At 38.9% G+C, this 27,429-nt stretch overlaps 1 protein-coding gene across 1 annotated transcript in view; it reads left to right on the forward strand.

The window, feature by feature from the left end:
- Positions 1-3,352: 3,352 nt before the first annotated feature.
- LOC126185830 (dynein axonemal intermediate chain 3-like) overlaps positions 3,353-27,429 on the forward strand; it is a 181,476-nt gene continuing 157,399 nt past the window's right edge. The window contains exon 1 of the mRNA XM_049928164.1: positions 3,353-4,572. Within this exon, the coding sequence (XP_049784121.1) occupies positions 3,353-4,572 (1,220 nt within the window). The remainder of the gene's footprint in view (positions 4,573-27,429) is intronic.

Consider the following 27,429-nt stretch of genomic DNA (forward strand, 5'->3'; position numbering starts at 1 on the left):
GAACTATATGTTTGACAGGCAGTATTAATTTTCTGACAGTTCCTCAACAATACGTATGAAATATTTCATTACGGTTTTATAAGAAATGAAATCAGTTTATATCTATAATGTCCGTTTCTCCCATAATAAGCGTTTATATTTTATGACTTCTGCTTAATCCAGTACAGAAAGCAAAATAGTGGACATAATTTATTAGAAAATATAGTAGAGAATTACTGTAGTGAGTGAGATATTAACGTTCTCTCATTTTAAAACGTTAGTTTTTCATCGAGTTTTACAATTAAGGATTAACATGCATTCTAACTTTCCGCTTATGGAAATATCTCTGCGAGTATTTTAAAGTAATTCACTTTCACAACCGAGATTTTCGTCAGTTTACCTAATCAGCATGATATAAAACAAGACTTATCTGAGCATATGTGAAGGTCAATAGTTCTGCTTCTAGTAAAAAAGCATAACATTTGATCTGTAACACAGATATCATAAACTGTCCGCTGTGAATGCGTAAAGACATACTCGGATTCGTGCCCCGAGTCACATGACTTAGATGTTGGTTCCAGTTAAATGACGTCATGCGCAGTCTGGGTTATCTGTGGTCTATGGGCGACGGGTTGTATTCCATTGCTCAGTTGACCCAGGATTTTAATACTCTCACTTGTGGGAGGCATCTCTTTTGATCTTATGCCGATACTTCCAGGTTTCCTACAGCTATCGTTATCTGGATTGGGTGGAGAGTCGCATAATTTAAAAACCCTTGTGTGCACCTCAGGCACAGTCAGCTATCTAAGTAGCAGTCTCTAATGAGTAGTGCACACCTGACCCATTTACAGGGGTTGCTTTCAACTGAAACTGCAAAGGGTCTCGAAAACAGCTGGAAAAGAGATGTAAGATTCATTGGCAGTGTCCTCAAAACGTCTAGGAAACGTTGTAATTCTGTCAAGACCACAATGTATTCTTCCACCCTCTCGTCTTCTTTAACGGCAGCGAACTTGAGGAACATGACTGTGTTTGTCAGAATGTATCCCTTCTACAAAGCGATTTTCTTTATAAATATATCCACATCAAATAAGAAAGAAGTTATCTTGCAATGTCTTACTGTGGACAGTGTGCAGTCACGTACACTTAAAATGCGCAGTCTGCAATCCATTTCGGATGTTCTAATTTTCATTCCTGCACTCTTTTATCATTAATAAATTCAAAAATAGCTGGTTTTGAATCGAAAAATCGTTCCAGACTTGCCCCTTCACTTACCTAAAGTACTTTGCAGCAATACGAGCATATGAAGTCTTCATACTCCTCGTTCAGTGCCATTGAAAACAGTTGCAATGGATAATGGAACAAACAATGCATGCGGTTTCAGAAATGTACCTCCAATTTCTTCACGTGCTCCATGCCTGCAAATTTAGCACAAAGTGTTTCTTGATTTACAGAACAACGAATCCCATCTGTCGACCGTTGTAACTTTTTGGTCTTTCATTGTCAACTAATTGTTTAAATTTTTTTGCATGGTATTGTAATGCCATTCACGGCCAAGATGGAGTATTCGTCACTTACGCAGTACACTAGTATTGAATTACGAAGATAGTATCCTGCTCTTCAGATGACCTACAAGGTCAACTGAAGTACGGGATACAAATTTTACCGTTGCAGGTTTTTTCGCCGTCACTAGTACTACTGCGATGATTTACATTCGATGCTATTAGTATCGAAGGCGAAAAAAAATTGTATCTCATATTTCCTCTCTTCTGTCATTCCCATTCATGTTAAAGGATTCAGATCGACAGACTGCCTCTTTTTGTACAAACAACCACTGGACCTGTGAACGTCCTTCATACCACCGAGCAAACAGCGAAGAGTAAACTGCGCTGACGGCACTGCTGTACAGAACTCAAGAGAGTTGGGCCGACCGAAAAATGACGCTTCGAAATGCAAAATGAATGTCATGCTGTTCCAGAAACATCCGGGAAGGACCGAGCAACGCCAAATGACAGGCCAGGTCCTTGCCCTCCCGCGGTCGGTACACGCTGCGCGTGTGAACTTGGCCACGCTCTAGCCGACCACGTATTACGCTAAACGAGCAGATCTTTTTCATTTCCCTAGATTAATATTGATTTTAACTTCGTAGCGAACAAATTGAAACTGTGCACGAGTTCTAAATTTCCGTTAGTAACTTTTCAGATCAACATTTGCCTTCAAGCCCCACACAAATGGTATCACGAGTACCGACTAAGACCACACCCACCATCCTCGTCATCGTCACAACACCACCACCACTGGGACTCGTGGTCCCATACTTTACCATCCTTGATGATGACAGAAGCAAGTAGTAATTGTCTAAACGGTCAACCATGGCAGATTACATTCTAAGCCGACCGACGCATACAATGTCTCCGTCAATGTAAGCAGCTGTCAATCAGCGATAAGCAAACTAAGTTAATACTAGTTCTAAGTGTACATCAGATTGGATACCTTGTTCTTTCCATAAACCCATAGTAAGGAGATGGAACATGAGAGAAAAGCATAACCGTATGTAGAATATGTTATTAATACAAATTTAATGTTCATTTTCCGGATCTCTATTGAAGTGGTAAAAAATAATTGTTACAACCATATAAACATACACCGTTCGAAAGAAAGGAAATGATATATTTCCTAACCTATTCTAACGAAGTATCATCAATAATCTGCGACGTGTATTTATACGGATGGAATTGCTATCATTAAGGAGTGAAGAAATCAACTGTTACAGAACACTATACTTTGTTGGTCGCTAATCTTTTTAGTTTTGCTAGCAATTATTGAAAATATGTGTTTCTCTGAGCCAAAGTTGCCTCTAGAGATTTTATATGCAAACTACCTGTTTACTGTTAGCACGGCAACATTAACAGTCTTGTGTTGATCAACACAATCAGCGAAAAGAAAAGGAAAACGGTTTACCTATGGCGAGTGTTGCCGCTTGAGAGGTCTGTTTCACGTGTGTTCGAATGTACTGGCTCGTTTAAACTGAAGTATTCGAGAGATGATGATGGACTCCTTGCAGTATGAGAGACGTTAGTTGGAAAGTGGTATATCTTTCTACAAAACAGCTTCATATTGTTTCTAGGTGCTAGGTAAAGGAAAGATTTTGGTAGCGAATTGTTAACTGTGACAGCAGTGAAGGAAAAATAAAATTTCACAAAAGCATACGGCAGTCACGGAACTTTTTGAGCAAAAACGAATTAGTACAGTACGTGTACATTTAGTTGTAAGTTCCAAGAGATACTTAAAGAATAACGCAAAGAATAAAGAAAGACATAAGAGAAGAGCAATTATCAAGAGCAGTTTTCTTTAGCTCATACAGTTTCAGTGGGAAATGCCAAAAAAGGGGAAAGGTAAGAAAGACGTAACTGAAGATGGGAAAGGTGAATCCACTGAAAAGAAGAAGCATGTATCCCTTAAATCCGAGACGGAAATGGAAATGGAAGAGGACGAAGAGGAAGGCCCACCCATGGCTATTGAAGGTATCGTGCGCCTTTGCCTGCCGTTGGAAATTCAAACCGTGCTAGAATGCGTTATAGGAGAACAATGCACTCTGGACTCGCCTTGGGTGGAAGTGCGAAAAGCTGCAATCCAAGAAAACATTGGAACCCTTAAGGCGGAGTCACCGTTCTACGACAGCAGAATTGCAATTACCACTTATCCCGGAGATAGGATGTTCATCGGGTGGGATGTGTTAGAAGAAGCAGAAAACCAATTTCTACTGTGCTTGACGAAAGAGGCTCGAGAAGAGATTCTTGAAGTGTTGGAGCAAAAGAGAATAGCTGTAGAGGAGCGCTTGGGGAACGCCGTCTTGAAGAGTATCAAGGAATGGAAGTCACTCGGAACGGAAACATTCTTAGAAGAGGCTGCTATACGGGACACGAGACCAAAACTGAAGACAAAAATGTTGACAGAACGGGACATAGACAAATCACAGGCACCCGCCGATTTTGAAGACGAAGGTGGCGACGGGGAAGACGACTTCAGTTTCAGGTTCTTCCCCAAAGAACATTTGAAATCACAACGTATCGAGAGGAAAAGGTACGATAACTTTTGTCAGGCGAGTCCTCCTGTGACTAACAGAGAGGCACAGACGTACACTGCCATTCCGAGACACACCTGGTCACAGTATGAGTACACAGTGGACGTAGGAGCGGGGACGTTACAAGAAGAAGTCGTAGAAAAGCTTGAAGGCTACTTGAGTTCGGTGATGGACAATGTAGAGAGTCAACTCACTTACAACGCCGTCCTAGACTTGTACTGCGACGACTACGGCAGGATTGGCGTTGGGGCTCAAGACTATGAGGTTCGCGAGAAAGTCGTTTTCGACGAGTACGAGAACTTCATCGATGTGCAGCACTGCAAGGAGAGGGTGGTGACGTCAGTGGCGTGGCACCCGACACTTACTGGCACAGTCGCTGTCTCCTACGCGGAGCACACACGCTTCACTTTCTACGAGAGGTTTGCGTCTAAGGGTCTGGAGCAGATGAACAGGGAGGTCAAGAATAGGTTCTATGGCAACAACCTTGTTTTGCTCTGGAGCTTCACAGACAAGTACGTTGATCTGATTTCTGCATTACTCTATAATTTATGTAGCACAAAGTCCATATCTTTGGGTCAAGTGTAAGGTTCGATTCCACCATTCTGCTTTGACAAGAGTTTACGTTGAGAAGGATCTAAGCGGCCTGTTATTAAATGTTATCTGTGTTTGTCTTAGTTACTAATGATGTTTGTAAACTAATCTGTTTATTCCAAATATATGGTGATGTAAGATGGTGTAGTTTGGGTGGAACCTGAGAGCAGACATTAAATTATCGATTTAGAAACTAGTAGCGATTACGCTTTTTTTCTCGGAAATATTTGGCTGTTTCTTGCTGTATTTGTCACGATTTCTGAGGGTAAGGTTAGGCAGGAACATAAGAGCACAAGTGAAATTGTCACGAGTGAAATGATTACGTATTGTAATTAACATGGTGTTTATTACAATTATTTTTCTATTTTTGTTATGTGGCAAGTTTTAGAGAGAAATAGTAATGTTAGTTTTAGTTTTGGGTTTTACAAACATTTGTCTGCTTTTTGTGAATGTGACGTCGTTGAGACACTGCGCATATGAAATCGAGGGGTCATGTTATTGTGACTGGTGGTTCACTCTTTTGGTGAATGTTCGATTTTGTGATGTTGCTTATACTAATGGTATAGCTGATAGGATCGAGCCTCTGGTATTTGTTTCCTTTCGGTTTTCGACCTGGTTTTCGTTTGCAGTGAAATTTCATTTTTTTGCATATATTTTTTTCGGTTTATTTCGGAGGAATTTTTGTATTATTTTTCGATTATGTGTTTGTTTTGTGGTTGTGTTTCTGGCATCGCTATTTTCGTGTGAGTTACTTAGATCAAGCGAAAATTCGAATCCAGTTGTGTTTTTTATTGGATTTTGGTTTATTCTGGAGGAATTTGTGTGTGTTAATCATTTTTAGATTAAGACGTCGTTTTGCAGTGTGTGTGTTAGGTATCGAGGGTCAACTGAAGACCGGGATACAACCCGTCGGCTTTGATCAATGAGGTCATATGTTACTAATAGATATTGATGTCTTTACTTTAGAGCCTTAGATAATAAATCGGTTGTCTGCTGGGGATAAGGACCATCGTTGTAAGCTGAAATAAATGAGTGTGTTTTTAAAAGATAGCACTAGACATTGCGTGAGATTTTTTTTCGTTTGAGTTGATTTAAATAATTGGATGTTTCCAATTCATTCGGTATTTAATTTCATTCTTAGTGAGTGTCAGATAATTTGGGAGAATAGTTTTTCATGTATAAGAATTTTTAACTTTTGATTTTCATTTGTAGGAATGAATTTATCTACTCCCAGGAATATGGAAGACTTAAAAAGCAGGCTTTGTGCGTAGACATGATGGCAACCATTAGATTTTTGCAAATGTGTGGTCTTCATGCTGATTACGTTCGATGTCGTGAGTGCGGCGAACATGTACTCATGATAAATTTGTCGGCTCGTCGTACTCACGACTTATTCATATGGAAGTGTAACAAGGATCGACTGTGGTGCTCAATTAGACGAGGAACGTGGTTTGAGAAATCGAAGCCGGCATTACATACTGTTGGTGTTTGAGGTATCCTGTGTTGTTGTGTGTGCATGAATGTCGTGTGAGTGAGCGTACCGTTTTAGATTGGTATTCATTTCGCAGGGAAGTTTGTGGGGAATATATAAAATGTAGGGGGCCTTTGGATGGGGCGGGGGGGGGGGGGGGGGATGGTATAGCCGAAATCGATGAGTCTCATTTTGGCAAAACCAGGTACACCAAGGAGGAAACTGCGGCGGGATTATAGATATAGTGGGATGTAATTTCGGTTCCTAATCGAACGAGGAAAATGTTGATGAAATTAATTGAAGATCATGTTGCAGAGGGTTCTGCAGTTTTTCCGAAGTTTCATATACGGATTTGGGGAATAGGGGTTTTCACAATCCTGACGTCAATCATAATACTGAATTCAGATCTTCATCAACTGGGGATTGTACCAGTAGTATAGAAGGTTATTGGGCACTTATGCAGTTTAGCAGGTACGGAAAAAATTTTTCATTTTTTTTCAAAATTTGATCGATTATAGTCAAATTTGATACGCTGATTACGAATACGATATTTATTTTCGCCCCAGTCAATTATTTACATCAAAAAAATTGTTTTAAATTTTTTTAAAATTTTTTTATTTTTCAATATTTTGTCGATATAGTGAATTCTGATGCGCTGATTTCGAATATAACATCCATTTTCATTTTCCCTTGACCGTCGGCGATATCTTCTGCCCGATAAGCGCGGCGCTGCCGATGACGCATCATTGCGTAATACACTAACTAATCAGTATTTTTAAATCATGGGCGGCCGCTGCCGCGGCCGCATTCCAAAAAAAAACCTCCCAACCTAACCTCAAGTGGGCTACGCTACAGATCACTTTATTTATGAAAATACAAAGTACAATCACCAACAAACTTTACATATTCACCCACAAAGCTCTCCAAGCCAGATACATTTGGAATGAAAAATTTTTTCCGTACCTGCTAAACTGCATAAATTGATCTGTAGCGTAGCCCACTTGAGGTTAGGTTGGGAGTTTTTTTTTTGGAATGCGGCCGCGGCAGCGGCCGCCTATGATTTGAAAATACTGATTAGTTATACGGTAATCGACAAAATATTGAAAAATAAAAAAAATAAAAAAAATTTAAAACACTTTTTTTGATGTAAATAATTGACTGGGGCGAAAATAAATATCGTATTCGTAATCAGCGTATCAAATTTGACTATAATCGATCAAATTTTGAAAAAAAATGAAAAATTTTTTCCGTACCTGCTAAACTGCATAAGTGCCGGTTATTGGTCAGCCATAAAATCTGTTGCAGGGAGAGAGAAACGATGCATTTCGAGACTACAGAGCCATTAAGATGAATATTCATGGAGGCGTAGAGTACCCGACACATATTTCCCGTTTTAGTGTTTCCATAAACGTGTTGGGCAAATGCGTTCTCCAAAATTTGTTAGTTAATTTCAGGTTGGAATGGGGTGGGGGTGGGGGGGGGAGGTAACTGATAATTAAGGAAAACGATGAGTTTGGTCGCTATGGTAAAAATATTGATTTGGATTTTCTGGGGTTGATCTATCATTCTTCATTTGTTTTGCTAGGTAATTTTCTTCTGTGGATATTTCTTTAATTATTTTACCTCATTTCGTTGATGTGGACTCTGGGTTTATATATTTGTATGTAAGTGTGTATGTGTTTTTTTGCGATGTTGCGTTTCTTATGTATGTGGGTATGTGATTTTCCTTGACGTCTTTAAAGGCGAGCTTTGGTTTTTTGTGGATGAGTTTGCTTATGGTAAGTTTAGTCTTTTATTTTTATGTTTTACTGAATTTGTCTATTTTGATGTATTTTTTGTCGTATTATATTGTTCTTCATTAAGTATGGGTTCGTCAGCTGAAGTACGGAATACAAATTTTGCAATTGTTGTTCTTTTTTCCTTTTGTAGTATTAGTGTCACTATGATTTTTTGGAGTTTATACTAGCGCTACTGAAGGCGAAAAAACCGACATACGTAAGATTCGTATCCCGTACTTCAGTCGACGTTTGCAGGTCAACTGAAGTACGGGATATTGTTGTACTATCTAGACGAAAAAAGCGACATATGTAACACTACTATCATTTACCTATATACGTCAACTGAAGAATAGGATACTAATGCTAACGAGAACGGAGATATCGACGTACGTTTAATTTGTATCCCGTTCTGCAGCTAACCTGTACAGATCGACTGATGTTCGAGATATAACTTATATATATGTCAACTGAGGTATTCATGCTAACACTACTTCTATCCCTTTTTTCTTTATTTTTTACAAAAGCACTAGGACTCAAACAAGTGATATCCTTAACGTTACGTTCGAAGTAATAATGCACTTGACATATGTCTACCATCTGTTTTCTCTCGCCTGCATTCCTTTGTTTATAAACACTCGTCTTTGCTGATAAATCTGTGTAATAAATCATCTCTCGCAATTCTGACGGCATTGGTCAAAGCTGAGGGGTTGTATCACGTTGTTCAGTAGTACCGATTTTCGTTTGACCTATATAGGTCAAGGGAATTATTTGGTTACAATTTTTTGTGTACCGTACTGCACGGAGATAAAAAAGGGGGAGATGGCTTTACGTCACAAACTTGAAACCATCTTATCTAGCCCAAAATATTACGTCCACTGCATTCATACCCTCGTAGCTAACCGTGGTGACACTGCCTTGCGACGCTACTCTGTGTCGTATTACTAGAGCAAATACGCATTCGAGAACAAAAAAAAAGTTCGAAACTGCCTTCCTGACACTATGTTATTTATGTACGCTCTATAATTTTTAATATTCAGAACAGTTGTTGCGCGCGCGCGGCAGAATAACAAGAAGCAACTGTAAACAGTAGTCTGCTAACGTTTTGGACTACTTAAAATAGCGGCAGTCCCAGCCCACTCTGACTTCAAAACAACGTATAGCGTGTTTTTGTGGTGCCACCTCCCTTCTTTTTTTTACCTCCATTGTGTACTGTATATTTTTGTTCCGTTTATTTTAGAGAAATTAGTATGCATGACTTTTCGGTCTTTTGGTTCCTTTGGAATGATCTTAGCTTTATTAGACTTTTTTTAGTTTGTCCCAGCCAAAAATCCCTTATTCACGCGCTTGTCCCGTTGATATCATTTTATTACTTTATTAAAATACTTGCGGGTTTTTTATACTTGTTTTCGACTGTAATGTTCTTTCTTTAGACCGCCATCTTGAAGATCGTAACGGCCTCTCATTGCTGTCTTTATAACTCTTGTAAACTATTCTCGTTACTCGAAATATGACATCATGGATCTTTGTATATAAGCAAGTGCACGTAGATATTGGCAAAGCTAAGGGCCAGATTTACTGATGTCAGCGCCCTAGGCCAGAAACTTTTCACCGCCGCCTCCTCCACACTTGCCCACCCCCATCTCTTATTTATTTCTGCTTTAGAAATTTTTCGTTTCCATATTCTTTTGTTGTCCTACAGAATTAAGTGTCCATATTACAGAGAATGCAATCAATAAATGTTTTGCCTTTTATACAATGTGTCCTATTTCTCTTAACCGTCACAATTTTTTGTCCAGAAGCGAAATAAATTGTTCATTATGAAAAGCAATACGTCTTTTTTAAATAGCACCCTGTACCTTTCATTCGGTGAAAGACCTGTTCAGAAACGTATCACAGTGTGCCATTCACGTAACACGACGTTACTAAAAAACATCTCAAAACTAATTTTTAATTTCCAGTAATTTTCAAGAAAAATTGTACATCGAAGTCGCGATTTACCTCCGAGCGATATATGTTGAACACGCGACTCTCGAGGAGGCAAATAGGGATACTGTTTTCTGCGTTGACAACGGAACGTCGTATAACGTTGTTAATAGTGATGACTGAAACCGGTATATTGTCGAGTTCGAATGGTCTCACAGAGTGGAAGTTAATTCCGCGATTGTGTAGTGTAGACAATTGTTTACAGTTTTCTTGAGAGTATTATCACAATGACTGTCATGGGGAGAAGTGTGCGACGAACACTAAGAGGGCCGCCCCTGTTGACTTCTCTTTTCAGTTGCACTACACAAAATGCAAGAACAGAACTTCCATGATTTGATATCTCCAAATTCACCATCGAGTGAATGTCAGTATAGTGTCGTGATGGGCAAAAGAATACACGTTACAAGCCACTGCGTCTGAAATGTTGTTGGCGATTACAACGGTTTTAGGGGTCTACTAAGTAAAAATGTGTAACTAGGGCCTCCCGTCGGGTAGACAGCTCGCCTGGTGCAAGTCTTTCGATTTGACGCCACTTCGGCGACTTGCGCGTCGATGGGGATGAAATGATAATGATTAGGACAACACAACACCCAGCCCCTGAGTGGAGAAAATCTCAGACCCAGCCGGGAATTGAACTCGGGCAATTAGGATTGACATTCTGTCGCGCTGAGCACTTTTTTTTTATAAAAACATTTATTAAAATAACAATGTTACACATTCCAAATACATACTAACCATGTACACATGTTATACATGAAATGATTTAAACAAAAACAGTTTGATCATTGCAATTATGCTGATGTTAAAAAAATACAACAGTAGATTGTGTTACTGACTAAATTACCAGAAATAATTAAGTTAAACATCAAGAAAAGTTTTTTTAAAGACATCAAACTTCAAAATGAAGAAATAAAAATTGCACTTTGATTTACATGTGCTCCGATCTTCGCAGAAGCAGAAATAGCTCTTTATGAAGGATAGCAGCAAGCTGGTAAGATAATTTTTAATATATTAATGTACACAAGGAAATCGTCTCTGTGAGAGAGAGGTTAAGGGTAGAAACTGATCTTTAACCTTCTCAGCCTAGTCAGACTAGCTATGAGCATTTCACACAAATGTATGGAAGTCACCAAATACAGAATATGGAAGATTTATGCCCATCGCGCATAAAACAATTTAATAATCATATTAGACAGTTTCTGAAATACTTGAGAACGGCGGAAAGGAGATATTATAAAGTTGACTAGCGTTCCAACTACACTTTCTGGACATTAACAGAATGTTAAGTATCTGACGTGATCAGACCTATATAATAAGTCTTTCACCTGGGAAGCGTGATTGAAAGTAAGAGGGGGAAACGCAATGGAAATAAATGAAAGGTGCAGAAAAGCAGGGCAGTTATACAAATGCATTAGGGGGCTTATTTGGAGCAAGGAGGTGCCACAGAAATCCAAGGGAATTATATACCGAACCTACTTTGTCCCCATATTGGCATACGGAAGTGAGACATGGGTAATGCACAAAAGCGACAAAAGTAGAATACAGGCTAGCGAAATGAAGTTCCAGAGGAGCAGGTTGGGTGTAACAAGACGAGACAGATTGCGAAATGAGTATGTGAGGGAAAGACTAAAGGAGGAACCAGTACAGGACAGGATAGAAAAATCAAGACTGCAGTGGTATGGACACATGAAGAGAATGGATGAGGGATGAATTCCTAAGAGGATGTTTGATCTGCAACTGGAGGGGAAGAGGCCCAGAGGAAGACCAAGAGATAGATGGGTGAAGGGAGTGAAGGAATGTGTGACGAAAAGAGGAGAGAACTGGACGAAGGTGGAAGAGGGGGAATGGTGGAAAGACAGAACACGATGGAGAGGCTTGTGTTCCCGACAGACCCAGCCAGTGGCTGGAAACTGTCCAAGATGATGATGATGACTGCAAAACTGACTTAGACATCACAGTGCTAAAATGAACAGGGCAATGTGCCAGCAATTGAATATTATATTATATCAGATATAATCATATGGTTTTAACCAATCGATAACGACATTTCCGTAAAAAACTGTCAATTTCCAGGTTTCTAATCTAAACCAATAATGCAGCATTAATGTTTTGTGTTTTGACACTATTAGACGCACAATCTGACTGTCACATAAGTTCTGTACATTAGCTTATAAAATTTCAAAAACTACTCTCTGAAGCAGAAAAAGCACACACCAAAAATATACAGTCAAATTTTAAATAATATCCTTAAAATAACTACAATACATCACTGTCAACACAGTCTTCTTTTTATTATTAACCAATGCCCATTCTTTCAAATATAATTTTTAGCATATTACCAAACTTTTTCTTGTGATTCGAATACCTTCTAATTTTGTGGAATTCACACAGCATGTGTACCTTGAACTCTATGGTGCTGTATAATCCTAATTTGTTAAGGACGTAATTATCAAAATTACCCAGCAACCAGTACACAGCGTTATTTTCTGTCTCTGGGCAATAACGTGCTTCAGGCCTGTGTATCAATGACAGCGATATATACTCAGGGATGTCCTTGTAATCAGAGCTATTTGCTCCCGGATCCATCTATGAATTATTGTGTCAACTAGATGGCATTGTTGACATAAATTTGTTTCACAGAGTCCAATTGCGTACAGTCTTTCATTGGTGCTAACTATGTTGTTAACTGTCTTGTACCATAATGTTTGTGTATTAGACGCGAGCACATTAGAACTAATGTTTTTCCAAATATCAGTCCACTCAATGTTTGGAAACTGTCGTTCTATTTTGTTCCTTCCTTCGCTTTTCTTTCGTTCCCGCATTATGGCTCTTGATGTTAAGTGTCGAGACTGCCTGAATTCGACACTTACATAACTAAACTCAACATAGAAAATCCTCACATGCTGTAAACGACTGTTGATATTCTGCACGTCAATCGGGGGGAGCAGGCTTCGAGGTTAAATGATCTCGAAAAGTTGGCTGGTTAGGCTTTCTCGCGAGTCTCTTATTAAATTAACTTTCCTTTGATAAAAAGTGCAGAGGCTTTATCCGTTATATCAATTAATCCTAGTCCACCAGTTTTAGGTTCTAAAGTGGCTACTTTAACAGGTACTCTGAACACTTCACATCTCCACGAAAAGTTGGTGATTTTGGACATTAATCTACTTGCTATCATTCTCGGTATTAGAAACAACTGGGCAGTATAATAAGCTTTAGCAAGGATGCATGAGCTGATATACTTCGTTCTTTGAACTTGGTTCATATATCGAGTTAAATTCTCTATAATGGCTCCTTGCACTTTATTTGCTGCAACTTTCCAATTTAAAGCCGTCATTTTCATGGGGCATGCTGTTAGAGTGATCCCAAGCGTTTTATGTTGTCGGACTAATTTTGTCAACTCGACGCTGATATTATCAAAATCTCTGAAATTTAACATCTTACTTTTTTTTTTCGTTTGCATGGCCTCAGATGCTCTACAGTACGAATCAATCACTGTTACTAGTGTGATTACCTCGTCATTATTCCTTATAATGACCCATATATCGTCAGCATAGGCTCTTATAACTGTTTTATTTCCTGATAATGTTAAGTCTTTTAATCTAGCATGGACATGACGGAGAAAAGGTTCCAGCGAAATGGCGAAGAGCGACATGGACAGAGGACTTCCTTGAGGAACACCTCATTGTATTTTCATCGGCCTGGATTGTTGACAATTCACCGTTATTTTAGAATTTATTCCAGTTGCAATGTTCTTAATCAGCTGTATGACCCTATCGTTGAAACCTATTTTCTTCAATGTCTGTAGAAGATGTTCATGATTTACTACATCGAACGCTTTACAAAAATGTAAAAAAAAAATAAGGCACACTTTATGTTTGTTACAGAAGTTATTGCAGTGATATCCCTGAATTATGCTAGATTTTGAAAAATGGTTCTGCCTTGCGCGCATTTCAGATGTTGACTAATAATTTTATCTGTAAGGCATGAAATTCTCTTGTTTAGTATTCTAGCTATTAATATATAATAAAAATTCAGCAGTGAAATTGGACGAAAATTATTTAAATCTTTGTTACCATTATTTTTTGTCTTCAGAACAATTTTACTCTCCTTAAACTCATCCGGAAGCATTTTACCCTGAATAACCTCATTTACGATGTCCGTGATTTTCGCACCTACTATTGGCCAGTAACGGATGCAAAACTCTGCTGGCAGACCATCCGGTCCTGGGGATTTTTTTGGTGGTGAGACACACAGAGTCTCATACACGTGCTCTTCACTGACAACCTCGAGAAAATTTTCGTTGTCATCTTCTGTCAGCTGTGGGGCCAGGATGTCAAGGAATTCTTCCAAGGAAGCATCACTACTTTGATGTACAGAATATAGCTTGCAATAATAGCGAAAAATCTCGTTTGATATCCTGCTGGGTTCTGAGAATCGTACTGTTTTGTTCGAATTTCATCAATAAAAGTCCTCCCATTTTTCGTATGCTTCACTAAATGATACAGGGAAGCAGTTTCATCTTCTGACACCGACTTTGCCTTCGATTTTATTTTCAATCCTTCCATTTGACTTCTCTTGATATTAAGTAACGTGGCTTTGACTTTTTTGATGTCTGCTATCCGAAGTGAGGAACCTGCTGAGACTTGATCATATAGATCTCTCAAAACGGAATAGTAATATTCTATAGTGCATTTGATTTCTCTTGCGCTCTGGGCACTGTATTGAACAAGAACCTTCCTCAACTTTGGATTCGCCATTTTAACCCACCAGTCGATAGCAGTGGCATATCTACTACGAGCACGCAGGCATATTGCCCATGTTTCTTTAATCAGGTCTTCTAAATCATGATTTACTAACAAGGAAGTGTTCAAATTCCACTGATTCTTGAATCGGCGAACTGGCTGTCTTGTTAGATTTATGTAACCTAAGACACTTTAATGGTTCAAATGGTTCTGAACACTATGGGACTTAACTTCTGAGGTCATCAGTCCGCCGGCCGCGGTGGTCTAGCGGTCCTAGGCGCTCAGTCCGGCACCGCGCGATTGCTGCGGTCGCAGGTTCGAATCCTGCCTCGGGCATGCATGTGTGTGATGTCCTTAGGTTAGTTAGGTTTAAGTAGTTCTAAGTTCTAGGGGACTGATGACCACAGATGTTTAGTCCCATAGTGCTCAGAGCCATTTGAGCCATTTGAGTCATCAGTCCCGTAAAACTTAGAACTACTTAAACCTAACTAACATAAGGACACCACACACATCCATGCCCGAGGTAGGATTCGAACCTGCGACCATAGCGGTCGCGCGGTTCCAGACTGTAGCGCCTAGAACCGCTCGGCCACACCGGCCGGCACTTGAATGGTCTGAAAAGTACTATATCAGGTCACCTTTGAAGAAACGTGCCCTGTCAGTTCGGTGAGAACTTCTTGAAGGGGCATTCAAGTTGATGATAGTCATATCATAGATATTTAGTCCTATACCCCTTCCGGATTCCAGTTGTTCCACCTCGCTTACTGTAATCCCTTCCCTCGCTAAAACAGCTGTTCCAACACTTGTTTCGGGAGACACATTTTATGTAACTGTCAGAACCGGGAATTACTAAATCCGAAATTAGAACTTCTTGTAACAGGGCAATATCAGTCGCGGATTCGTAAAAAAATTCCTTAAGGGCCGATAATTTCAAACCGGACGTAATTTTATTTATGTTCATAGTGGTGACAGAATAATATTGCGACGTTGCGCTGTCGCTATATAGTTGTTCTGATGAACTAATTTAATTTCCTGTGGTTCAAGGTTCAGTTAAGCTATAACAGTTTTCTCGGAAGGCTGAACATGTAATAACACTTCAGTCAGTTTATTAGTTACTGTCCAGTTTTTTTCTACTTCTGATGTGTTCTCTTGTACCGCAGGCAGACCGGTAAACTTTCTGATTTTTCTCCAGTGATTCGTGTAGGACCGTTTCGGACCGAACATTCTTTGGGCTTGGGTCGCCGTTACCGGATTTTCCGTTCCCTTGGTTACGAGCTACATTCTCATTTGGCTGCGTCGGTATTTTCCTTCGCGGCTTATCTGGAGCAGCAGCAGACGCTTTCGCAATTAATGTTGCCGGCGCCTGCACTGAGATGTTGACCGTGATTTCAGTTGGGCCAAAACTTCCTCCTTCTTTATTAATATCACGCACTCCCTGATCGAGGGAAACAAATGGAGACTGCAGTTTTGGAACCTCTCCCTGAATTTGTTTATTAACAGATAGCTGCTGATGTTTGCAATCGGCTACTGCGACTAAAGTTCCTTGCAAATTAATACTGATTACACCCCCTTCATTTTCTGGTACCGTATGTGTATTACCTTTCTGTTCATCAGTTTCCATTCGCGTTTTGCCTTCCGGTTCCTCTGTCTCCTCATCGCACTGTTTTTGCTTGCGAAGTGAGGGAGCTGGACAGGACAGCTCGTCCTCTGAACAACTATCAGTTGTCTCCAGAGGTCGTTTTTCCGATTGCATTTAGTATCACGAGTAGTGGTGGCAGGGTTTCCCTTTGTTGTTAACGGGGTAAATTGACTGTTATCGTGAAGGGAGAAATCAGCTTGGCCTCCTGCGTTAACATCCTTAACCAGTTGATCCGAGCTATTCTTTGGTAACAAATGGTTCAAATGGCTCTGAGCACTATGGGACTTAACATCTGTGGTCATCAGTCCCCTAGAACTTAGAACTACTTAAACCTAACTAACCTAAGGACATCACACACATCCATGCCCGAGGCAGGATTCGAACCTGCGACCGCAGCAGCCGCGCGGTTCCGGACTGCGCGCCTAGAACCGCTAGACCGACCAACGCGGCCGGCAGTTCTTTGGTAACAGATCATTTAAGGTAAGCTTCTGACGCTGTATCAAATTACTTTTAAGAACAACAGTTCGCCGCGGACAGTTTCGTTACATATATGACATGTTGCTTCCTGACCTGTAAAAACAATTTGTGCCTTATACCCTCAAGCAGTTATCAGAAACGGAATATTCGTCTTAACGTCCATCTCTACACAGCGGACCCCTTTGAAACATTGTAATTTAAAGCGAGGCTACCATCTTTCATTTGCGATTGATGTAACGTCCCCGTAGTTTGAAAGAGCTTCCTTAATCTCATCATTTTCAATTTCAATGGGAAGATTCAAGACGCGAACGGTTTTGTAATGAATTTTCGCTCTGTAGATTGAAACCTTACTTTTATAACCATTTATATGCACAAAATCTACTTCATAGCCCCACTTTCGTAACACTTTACCAACAGTCGCAGCACTGAATAACTTGACAAAAACACAGTATTTTTCCTGATCCAGTTGCCAGGTATGGACGGTTTCAGAATTGAGACTAATTACCTGTGTAATCCAGTCATCTATTTCCAGGGATGTCGGCTGAGTAGGACGGGATTCCTTGTCAAAAGCAAATACCAGAGTATTCTTCCTGAGGTTTGTTGCCATGGTTAATCCAGCCATGGTTAAACACCCAAAATTCCAATTAGCAGCAGCAAGACTAGAAAGAGCGATCAGATCACAAGGAGTATGAACGAACACGGAGATTAACGGACGGACAGCAGTCGGCGAAGCGCAAGTACAGCGATGTATACACGGAAGTGCAGCGCAGCTGTTAACAGCGGCCACTCGCTAGCGCGGCTGAAACGGAACTACCACTTAGCTACCGGGGGCGGACTTACGTCTACTGAAGCACGGGATACAACCCGTCGCTTTGACCAATGACGTCGTAGATTGCTCATAGATATTAATGTCTTTACTTTCCAACCATAGATAATAAATCGGTTGTCTGCTGCGGATAAACGCCATCACTGCACATTAAAAAAAAATTGAATGTGGTTTTAGAAGACAGCGCTAGATATTGCGTAAATTTATTTTTCGTGTGCATTGTTTTAAGTAAATGGTTGTTTGCAGTGCATTCGGCACTTAATTTCATTCTTAGTGAGTCTGAGATAATTGGGACTAATACTTTTTATTTTTGGAAAATTTTTAGGTTTTCATTTTCGTTTGTAGGTACGGATTCATCTAGTCCAATGAATCTGGATGATTTAAAAGAGGCTATGGGCGTGAACATGATAGCCACGATTCGATTTTTACAAATGTATGGCCTTGTTGCCGATTACGTTCGATGTCGTGAGTGCGGCGAATATATGCGCCTGACTAGTGTGTCCGCTCGCCCTACTCACGACTTATTCGTATGGCGCTGCAAAGATCGTTTTGTGGCGGTCCATTAGACGAGAAACATGGTTCGAGAAATCTAAGTTCGCCTTGAGGGATATCATAAAAATTACATACTATTGGTGTTTGAGGTATCCTATGTGGGCCGGCCGGGGTGGCCGAGCGGTTCTAGGCGCTACAGTCTGGAACCGCGCGACCGATACGGTCGCAGGTTCGAATCGTGCCTCGGGCATGGATGTGTGTGTTGTCCTTAGGTTAGTTAGGTTTAAGTAGTTCTAAGTTCTAGGGGACTGACGACCTCAGCAGTTAAATCCCGCAGTGCTCAGAGCCATTTGAACCATATCCTGTGTGGCTGAGTGTGCATGAATGTTGTGTGAGTGAGCCTACAGTTGTAGATTGGTACTCCTTTTGTAGGGAAGTTTGTGCGGAATATTTAAAGTACAGGGGGCCGTTGGGAGGGCCAGGTGTTAGAGCTGAAATCGACGTGTCGCATTTTGGTAAAAGAAAGTACAACAGGGGGGAACCTCCGGTAGGATTATGGGTTTGGGGAGCTGCAGTTTCAGGTCAAGAATGTGACGATGTAGTTTTTAAAGTAGTTCCCAATCGAACGAAGGGAATTTTGGTCACGTTAATTGAAGATCGTGTTGCAGATGGTTCCGTAGTGATTTCAGATGGTTTTTCTTCATATAGGGATTTGGGGAATAGGGGTTATCAGCATCTTGTTGTTAATAACAATATTGAATTCAGATGTTTATCCTCTGGGGCTCGTACAAATAGCATAGAAGGTTATTGGTCAGCTATAAAATCTGTTGTAGAGAGAGGGGAACGAAGGATTTCGACACCACGGAGTCACTTAGATGAATATTCATCGAAGCATAGTGTACCCGATACATACTGCCCGTTTAAATGATTTCTAAAACATGTTGGGCAAATGTATCGTCCAAAATTTGATAGTTAATTTCAGATTGGGATGGGGGTGGGGATGAATGTGTGTGTGTGTGTGTTTTCGTGACGTGTTCTTGTGTGTGTGGGTATGTGATTTTTGTTGATGTTTTTCTAGGTGAGCTTCGGTTTTTATGCGGAGGTGTTTCCGTGTGGTAAGTTCAGTTTTTTATTTTTTTGTTTCACTGCATTTGTCTATTTTGACGTATTTTATTGTATTACACCGTTACGTATACTTTCGTCAACTGCAGAACGTAATACAAATTTTGCAGCTGTTGCTCTTCTCCCCTTTCCCAGCACTTGTATCAGTATGATTTTTTCAAGTCTATACTAGCACTACCAAAGGCGAAAGACTGACACACGTAAAATTTGTATCCCGTACTTCAGTTGACGTGTAAAGGCCAACTGAAGTACGGGATACTAGTACTACCTAGACGAAAAGAGCGATATATGTAACATTTATGTGATTTACCTATATAGGTCAAATGAAGAGCAGGATACAAATGTTATGTATGGCGCTATTTTTCGTCTTCCGTAGCACTAGTATCCTATTCTTCAATTGACATACATAGGTCAATTGAAGTAGTGAATACGCATGTTATAAATGTCGTTATTTCCCATTCGCTAGTGCTACTTTTCTGTTCTTGAATGGACCTATATAGCTCAAACAAAGAATGGGATACAGATTTCACTGCTGTTGGTTTTCTTGTCGTCGTTAGCAAGACTATAACTTTCAGTCGATACTATTAGCATCCAAGGCAAAAATAATTGTATCCCATACTGAAGTACGGGATACAAATTTTATGTGTGTCGTCTTCTTGCGCCTTCGCGTAGTTCAAGTGAGGTAAAGGTAATGTACGTCGATTTCCTCGTTTTCGTTAGCGGTATAATATATACATAGGTCAACTGAAGTAAGGGATACAAATATTGTGTACGTAGATCTTTCTGCCGTCGGTAGTACTACTATCTACGTAAGAACAGACTCTTATTGGTAGCGGAGGCGAAAGAAGCAACACACGTAAAATTTGTATCCCGTACTTCAGTTGACCTATACATTTGAACTGAAGAATAGGATACTAATGCTAACGAAAACGAAGAAATCGACGTATATATCAACTGAGGTATTCTATGCTACCGCTACTTCCATCCCTTTTTCTTCTTTATTTTTTACAGTAGTACTAGGACTCAAACAAGCGATATCCTTAACATTATGGTCGAAATATTACTAGACTTGATATATGTCTACCATCTCTTTTCTCTCCCGTATTCCTTTGTTTATGAACACTCTCTCTGCCGTTACATCTGTGTAATAAATCCTCTCTGGCAAATTCTGACGTCACTGGGCAAAGCCGACGGGTTGTATCACCACCACCTAAAGAGAAGGCCGCGGCGCGCTCTTGTGACGTCACGCAAAGCGGGCCACGGTTGGATTGGCGCTGCGCTTAAAGAATCGAGACGCACGGCCTGCAAATCTTTGTCAAACGGTTTTACAGAACCTATTCCGTAAAAAATAATCAATTTCTGAAATACTTTTAGCTTTATATGGCAGCTTCATGATGAAGTGCCAATCATTTCGATAATGGTCATAACTATTGTGGTATTTCACAGATGAGTATAAAATTTGAGAACGTTCCCATCAAAAATAGGGGTCGCTATGAATTTGTGTTTGATGCATATTACACATTCTATTGCTGAGTATGAAATACAGATGAGGTTTTGAAATTTTCGTAAAACTTTGGATCAATATCTGCTTCCAATCTCGAAAAAATTGAGCATCTGCAGTAACTTCACTTCCGATCGCAACGCGCGGGAATGAAATATTCATAACGCCTGTCCTATCTCGTAAACCGCTGGAGATAGCGAAACGAGATCTTGGCAAATGATACCACGCAAATAGGAGAGTACTTTGCGAATGGTTAAAATAAGTAACTTTATCAATCGCGATATAGCAGAAACTATAGTTTATAATTCTTTTTTACCGGTAATGTAATGGCATAAGACTTATCAATAGCCAGTGAAAACGTACGAGTGCGGGATGTAAATAATATTGCGATATACATGATAAAACAAGGTACATTTGTGAAAAATGCACTGTGATAAAGTACATTCTTTCTGGACCAGACAACTATTATTTACACTCACTTGAAAAATTCTGCACTAATACAGTGTATAATATTAAATTCCTCTGCCTTTAGTATCCTAAATAAATATTGTGTAGCTGTTTATAGAGCTCCCTCAGGAAAGCTGAGTACATTCCCCAAGCAAACAATCACTTTTAACTCACCTCACATAAACAATTATGCGTTGTTATTGTAATGTAAATTTTCTTTCCTGTAAAAATATGGCAGATTTTGAGCATAAGTCAACAGTGAAAATCTACAAACCTTCAGCAGACATTTGCAGCAGTTGGAATGAGACAATGTGTCAAGCTAAAAACGTCAATAATAAATTTAACCTATTTCTAGATTAATTTGTTCCATTGTTTGACACATCGAAAAATAAAACAGATATGCTTCATACAGAGAGATCGCTTTTTAAACATGAAAACAGCAGTTTCAACATTCGTTAGCACTCATGATAACTAATGCGAGAGTGAAAAACAACACCCACTCACAAATAGAGAATAAAACGTAACGGTAATGCGTAACAAAATACGAACTGCAGAGAAATTTAAACACGAATAAAAAGTAACCCGAGCCACAAATTTATATTTCGTTTCCAAAATCAAAATAAAGCCACTTGATAGCGAATACTAGGCCTATTTACTGCGAACTTTTGCTCACAATTTTAGTCAAATGTATCCAAAATGCAAGAAATGCAGAAAAAAATAATAATTGTACTAGGTATATAGTTTTTACATACCTTCGTGTGCTCAGTGGGTTGGAAATTGTCCCGATGAATCGCTGAAAGACATTTCCAACGCAGATTCGCATCTTTCGGAAAGGAAAACAACATTACTTTCGGTCGATTTCCGTAATTCCCACGACACCTTGGCACACAACACTTGCAAACCATGTTCACAGTAGCTTCGCTAAACGTAAACACTGTAATCGCTAGTTTTAAGCACGAATATAGCTCTCGATCCAACAAACGTGTAGATAAACAAACGCTTCGAAACACAACATGGTGGCCCGCTTGGAGTGACGTCACGACCTGCTATGAATTTCGCGCCGCGGCCTTGTCTCTAGGTGGTGGTGGTTGTATCCAGTTCTTCAGTAGACTCGGTTTTTGTCATGAGGTTTTCTATGTTATTGTCACGAATAGAAGTGTCCTTATCGGTGGTAAGAGCAAGGTTGCTAAGTTGATGAGTCACATACTACCACTCGGAAGTACGAGAGAGGACGTCTTCTAAAAAACGAAGTAGAACATTTGTGGTTCAATCCTTTTCATATCACCGAATGTTGCTATTCATTTTTTATTTTACTTACTTCTTTAATCCTGAGTACCCTAAAGGTAAACAGGAAAATAACTGTTTTAAAAAAAAATTAGGAGCTATAGTTTTTCTTTTTTCTGGCAGTCATTTTTAAAATGGCTGTTGGGCAAATTTTAATAGAGGACGTGGTTTACAGAAAATTTAATTGCCAAATTATTTTCCGAGATATCAGAATAATTCAAAAACCAGTGTGATCAGCATGAAATGAACTTCAGGTATACATATTTAAAATTTTTCTTTCATGCATCTTTCTGTAAAGACTTGGAAAAAATTATCAATAGTTACTTTTTAAGATCATAAATTTTTCTGAAGGAAGAGCATGTTATTTCTTTGTTGAGTACTTACATAACTACCTGCAGTATAAGGTTTAGTCCTGAAAATGCACTCACATTTTTCTACAGCTTTTCAAAAATGGGCAAAATCAATATCAGAAATCAGTATCTAAAGAGCGTCTGAACGGAAACAAGTTAAAATATTACGAAATGTTCTTTATACTCATAGAAGTATCTCACAAAAAAGTTATGGATGAGGCTCAACTACATTGAGAGTAATAGAGCAGTGAATTTCAGTAAAAACGCAACCCTTCCACAGGCTCATTTTGTGCCAATATAGCAAACAAAGGCTTGAAATTATTATAACTTACATTGGCTGAATGATATTAAAATCACTACATACAATAAATGATACCATGTTTCTACTTTTAAATGACAATAGGCAGTGATAACCATAGCTAAGAATTCTAATTCTTAAACTTAACTTACCGATACTTTTGGTGTACTACACTTGCATACAGTATACATACCATAACGTTTCTCTATGTATTTAGATTTAAACATAAGTTGTAACCACTTGCCAGCTGCAATTTTCATTAGTGAGTTAAACATACATGATAATTCATTGCATTGTTTATCAGTGATGTTGTGTGTTCTACCACACAATGGTGTGGGTTCCAATTGACTCACTTTCCATACTATTGTCTTTGCAGGCACCAAACAGTATCATTTTTGGAAAGTTGAAAGCCAATTTTTGATGCAGAAGACTAAAAGAAATGCACCAAAACATCATTGTTTGTCTTCAGTTTTTTCAAGCCATCACTTCTCATCGTGTATAGAAACAATAATGTCATTGTTTGTTAAAGATGACATGTTTGTAAAAAGTATTGAAGTTTAATGATCATCAAAGTGTGAGCCTTTGGAAGTAACAATACATATTATTTGATTTTCACTTATAGGGACAAATCTGTGATAGCTTATTTTTCCTTTAACTGATAAAGAACATTCAAATATCCCAGTCAGTTTTGATTTGTTCAATTTCAGGTGAGAAACAAGTATATTTTTGGTACAAGTAATATTCTGTCAACAATATCTGAACATATCTTCTGGGGTCGGGATATGTTCTGTGTAAGATCTCTGAAGGAAAGCTCGTGTAACTCCTCTTTTTTTGTTCCACCTATCTCAACTCTTTTTGTAAATTTTATATACTGTTTTGATATGAGCTTCTAAGACATTATGGAAAGATTCTAGCAATTTTAGATTGACTGCGCTTGTTTTTCTTTGTAAATCTGGCAGTTGATGTCCTGTGTTAAGCTTCGTTATTTTACACAAAGGAGATAAATCCAAAGTTACACAACTTTCTACTTGATGCAATTGATTATCCTCAACTAATTCAAAAGGCCCTGGAAGAAATTCATGGTCATTTTCAACACTATTTGTCGCTTCTTCATCTGTTTTTCTACAAATATTCGTGATTCACAAATTGGACATAGAGCTTGTCCAGGAATTAGGTTAATATCCACATTTTTACTCTTCCTGTTCAACTAGTACCTTACCTATTGTTATAAGTGCGACTACTATTTAAATGTAAAAAACATTCGATCATTTATTGTAAGCAATGATTTACACATCATTCAACCAACGTCAGCTGCAATAATTTCAAGCCTTTGTTTGCTAACTTGGCATAGAACGGGTATGTGGAAAGATGCGTTTTTACTGAAATTCACTGTTCTATACTCTCAACGTAGTTGAGATTCAGTCATATTTTTTGTGAGATATTCCTATGAGTATAAAGAACATTCTGTAAAATTTGCTCTTGTTTTCATTCAGTCCCTTTTTAGATACTTCTGAAAATTGATGTTAAAAGGCTTTTGGTCAATTTTGAAAAAATCTCTAGAAAAAAACAGAAGTGCTTTCTCAGGACTAAACTTTTACTACAGATAGTTATGCAAGTCCTCAACACAGAAATAACATGTTATTAGTGAGTCTCTTTCCTTCATAAAAATTTATGGTCTTAAAACATAACGATTGATAAATTTTTTCCGAGTCTTTACAGGAAGAGATTGACTGACTCTCTTGCATGATAGAAAAATTTGAAAATTGCATTCCTTAAGTTCATTTCATGCTGAACACATTGGTTTTTGAATTATTCTGATGGCTTGGAAAGTAACTTGATAGATAAACTTTCTGTAAACCGTTTTCCATTAAAATTTGCCCAGTCGCCATTTTAAAAATGGCTGCCAGAAAAAAACTATGGCTTACCAATTTTTTTTAAACAGTGGTTTGTGACTGTCTCCCTATAGGGACCTCATGATAAAAAATCAGGAAAATAAAAAATGCTGAGAGACAAATTTTATTTATATTGGGTGATTTGAAATGGATTTACCTATGTGGGTTTTTGGAGGTATTGAAGGGGAGTCTAGGAAGTGATTTATTCTTCGAGTACGCTCTAGCTGCAAGAAAACATTAATGCCCCTACAAAGCACTTCATTTTGCCAGGAACCAAAGTTACAACTGATGACCGAAAGACTTATAAAACTTTGAAGAAAGAAGGCATAGATCATGAATTCGTGAACCATTCCATTGAATCTGTATCTTCCGAAGATCCATCGGTCCTCACGCAGAATACTGAGTAGTTGCGAAAATCTTTAAAATCATCAGGTAAGAGAGAAGGCCGACCGAGACGAACTATGTATATTCCTGTATTTGTATTTCCATGATTCACAACGATCTAGAATTTTTCATGCTGAAGACGTCGCCAGCGAGTAAAGTAAGTGATAATTACTAGTTTTTTTCGTAAATTACCTTGCTATATAACATTCGTCATTTCTCGTCGCTCTTGTCAACGTTGTAAATAGTATCCATATTTGCATCCTCGAGAGTCGCGATTTCGATATAATTACATCGCTTGGAGGCAGGCCGTGACTTGATATGCAACACTTGTTACCTCCCAACAGTAAAAACATAAAGTGTAACCTTCCAACAGTAAAAAATAAGTATAGCATTCACATTCAGTGTAACCTCACAACAGTTAATAAGGTGACTAATCTCTCAATAAGATTGTGGCTCACATATAACCTTTCAATAATTAACTGACTGTGAATCTAAACTGCTAAATTTGGACGTCAGCAGTGCTGCTTCATGGCCCTGAAAGATCATTCTGAATAAATTGAAAATTCTTACCTCAATGAAGTGTCGCCAGATAACGCGTATATATCTGCTCCTATAAGAAATTTTTCTGGCACAGCCCACTGCAATGCTGGCCGCTAGATTTGTCATGTATACAAAGAAACAACTTATTTTTCTTTACGATAATTGGGATGACAATGGATAGCAGAAATTAGTAAATTCGTTAAATTCAAATGAATGATTGTCAAAAAAGTTAATTTTATAAAAAAGATTATTATTAAAAGATTTTTTAAAACATTTACATGGGACTTGATATTGAGAGGCACCCACATGCCTTGCTCATAGTGTGGCATCAAGCAGTCAGGCCTGCAAGATGAGTGGTCTGCCAAGCGATTGGACTCATTCTTATTTATCGAGTAACATGAACTCTAGTACTCACAATTATGTTAAAAGTTATTCTCCTGTCTGGATATTACGCAACGGAAACGCACATCTGACTATTAGTAATTTACACAGCTCTGACTGTTCACTACGCACTGGCAATACCACATTTTCTTTCTTATTTAACGGCTTTGATCAACACGTGGCCATCGCACTGAACATGAATGGCGCACACATTATAAATTCTGGGTATCATGACAACATACTATTCGAAGGAAAAGGCCACCAGTCTTTTTCTTTTCACTATCTTATTTATTCCGATAAATTCTATAACCTAAACACACAAATTCTATAACCTACAACAATAACACATGAGAAATTCCGCCCAGTGGGCATGGCTTTACATTGGTGATTCTCTATCTTATGGTCTCGTAATTATTTAACGCTACAGTGCACTTTCTGGATAGGATGGTGGATCTTTTGCTATATCTCACACTTCGACACTCACACCCATCATCATGATAAATTTCCTCCAGACCGAGCAGTACAAAAAGGAACATGCATAACTCACTGCCTCTGAAACTATCTGGTTACTCTCCCATGCCAACCACACATACTTAAATTTCATGAAATACGTCACACTGGCAACATACAATACAAAGAATAGTCACAACGTTATAATCACATCACTTTCAGCTTTCCCACTTCAGTTAGTATTTATCCCAGTTTCACACGACACTTCCCCACTTCGTAACTTTTCTTTCCTACTATGAACTATGGAGGATATATGCACGTCTTCCTGTGCAATGCAAGCCAAGTGGCGTTGCTGGATAGATGGCTGACTCACCTTGCTTCTCTCTCAGAGTATTATAGTTTGAATCAAGCGTCACACGGAAACATAACACGCAACGTAATATTAAGACCATATTCATCACACACGCGAGTCCTCAACTGATACCATGGACGAGTACTTCTCTTTATCCTTTGTCTCACACACAGATTGAGACTCACGCAGTACTCACCACGTGGAAGTACTGGTCTCTAATTTCAAGTCCTGCACACGCTATTTCTTAAATATTTCCAACTTATAGTACACACGCTAGTAATTCAGCTTAACTTAAGCACTCGGAAGTATTTCAACTTATTGCTACACGTGGTTTCATTGTGACTGTTGGTCACTTCCGAAGATTACTAT

The sequence above is a fragment of the Schistocerca cancellata genome, chromosome 1 (assembly GCF_023864275.1).
Source record: "Schistocerca cancellata isolate TAMUIC-IGC-003103 chromosome 1, iqSchCanc2.1, whole genome shotgun sequence".
Classification (NCBI taxonomy): domain Eukaryota; kingdom Metazoa; phylum Arthropoda; class Insecta; order Orthoptera; family Acrididae; genus Schistocerca; species Schistocerca cancellata.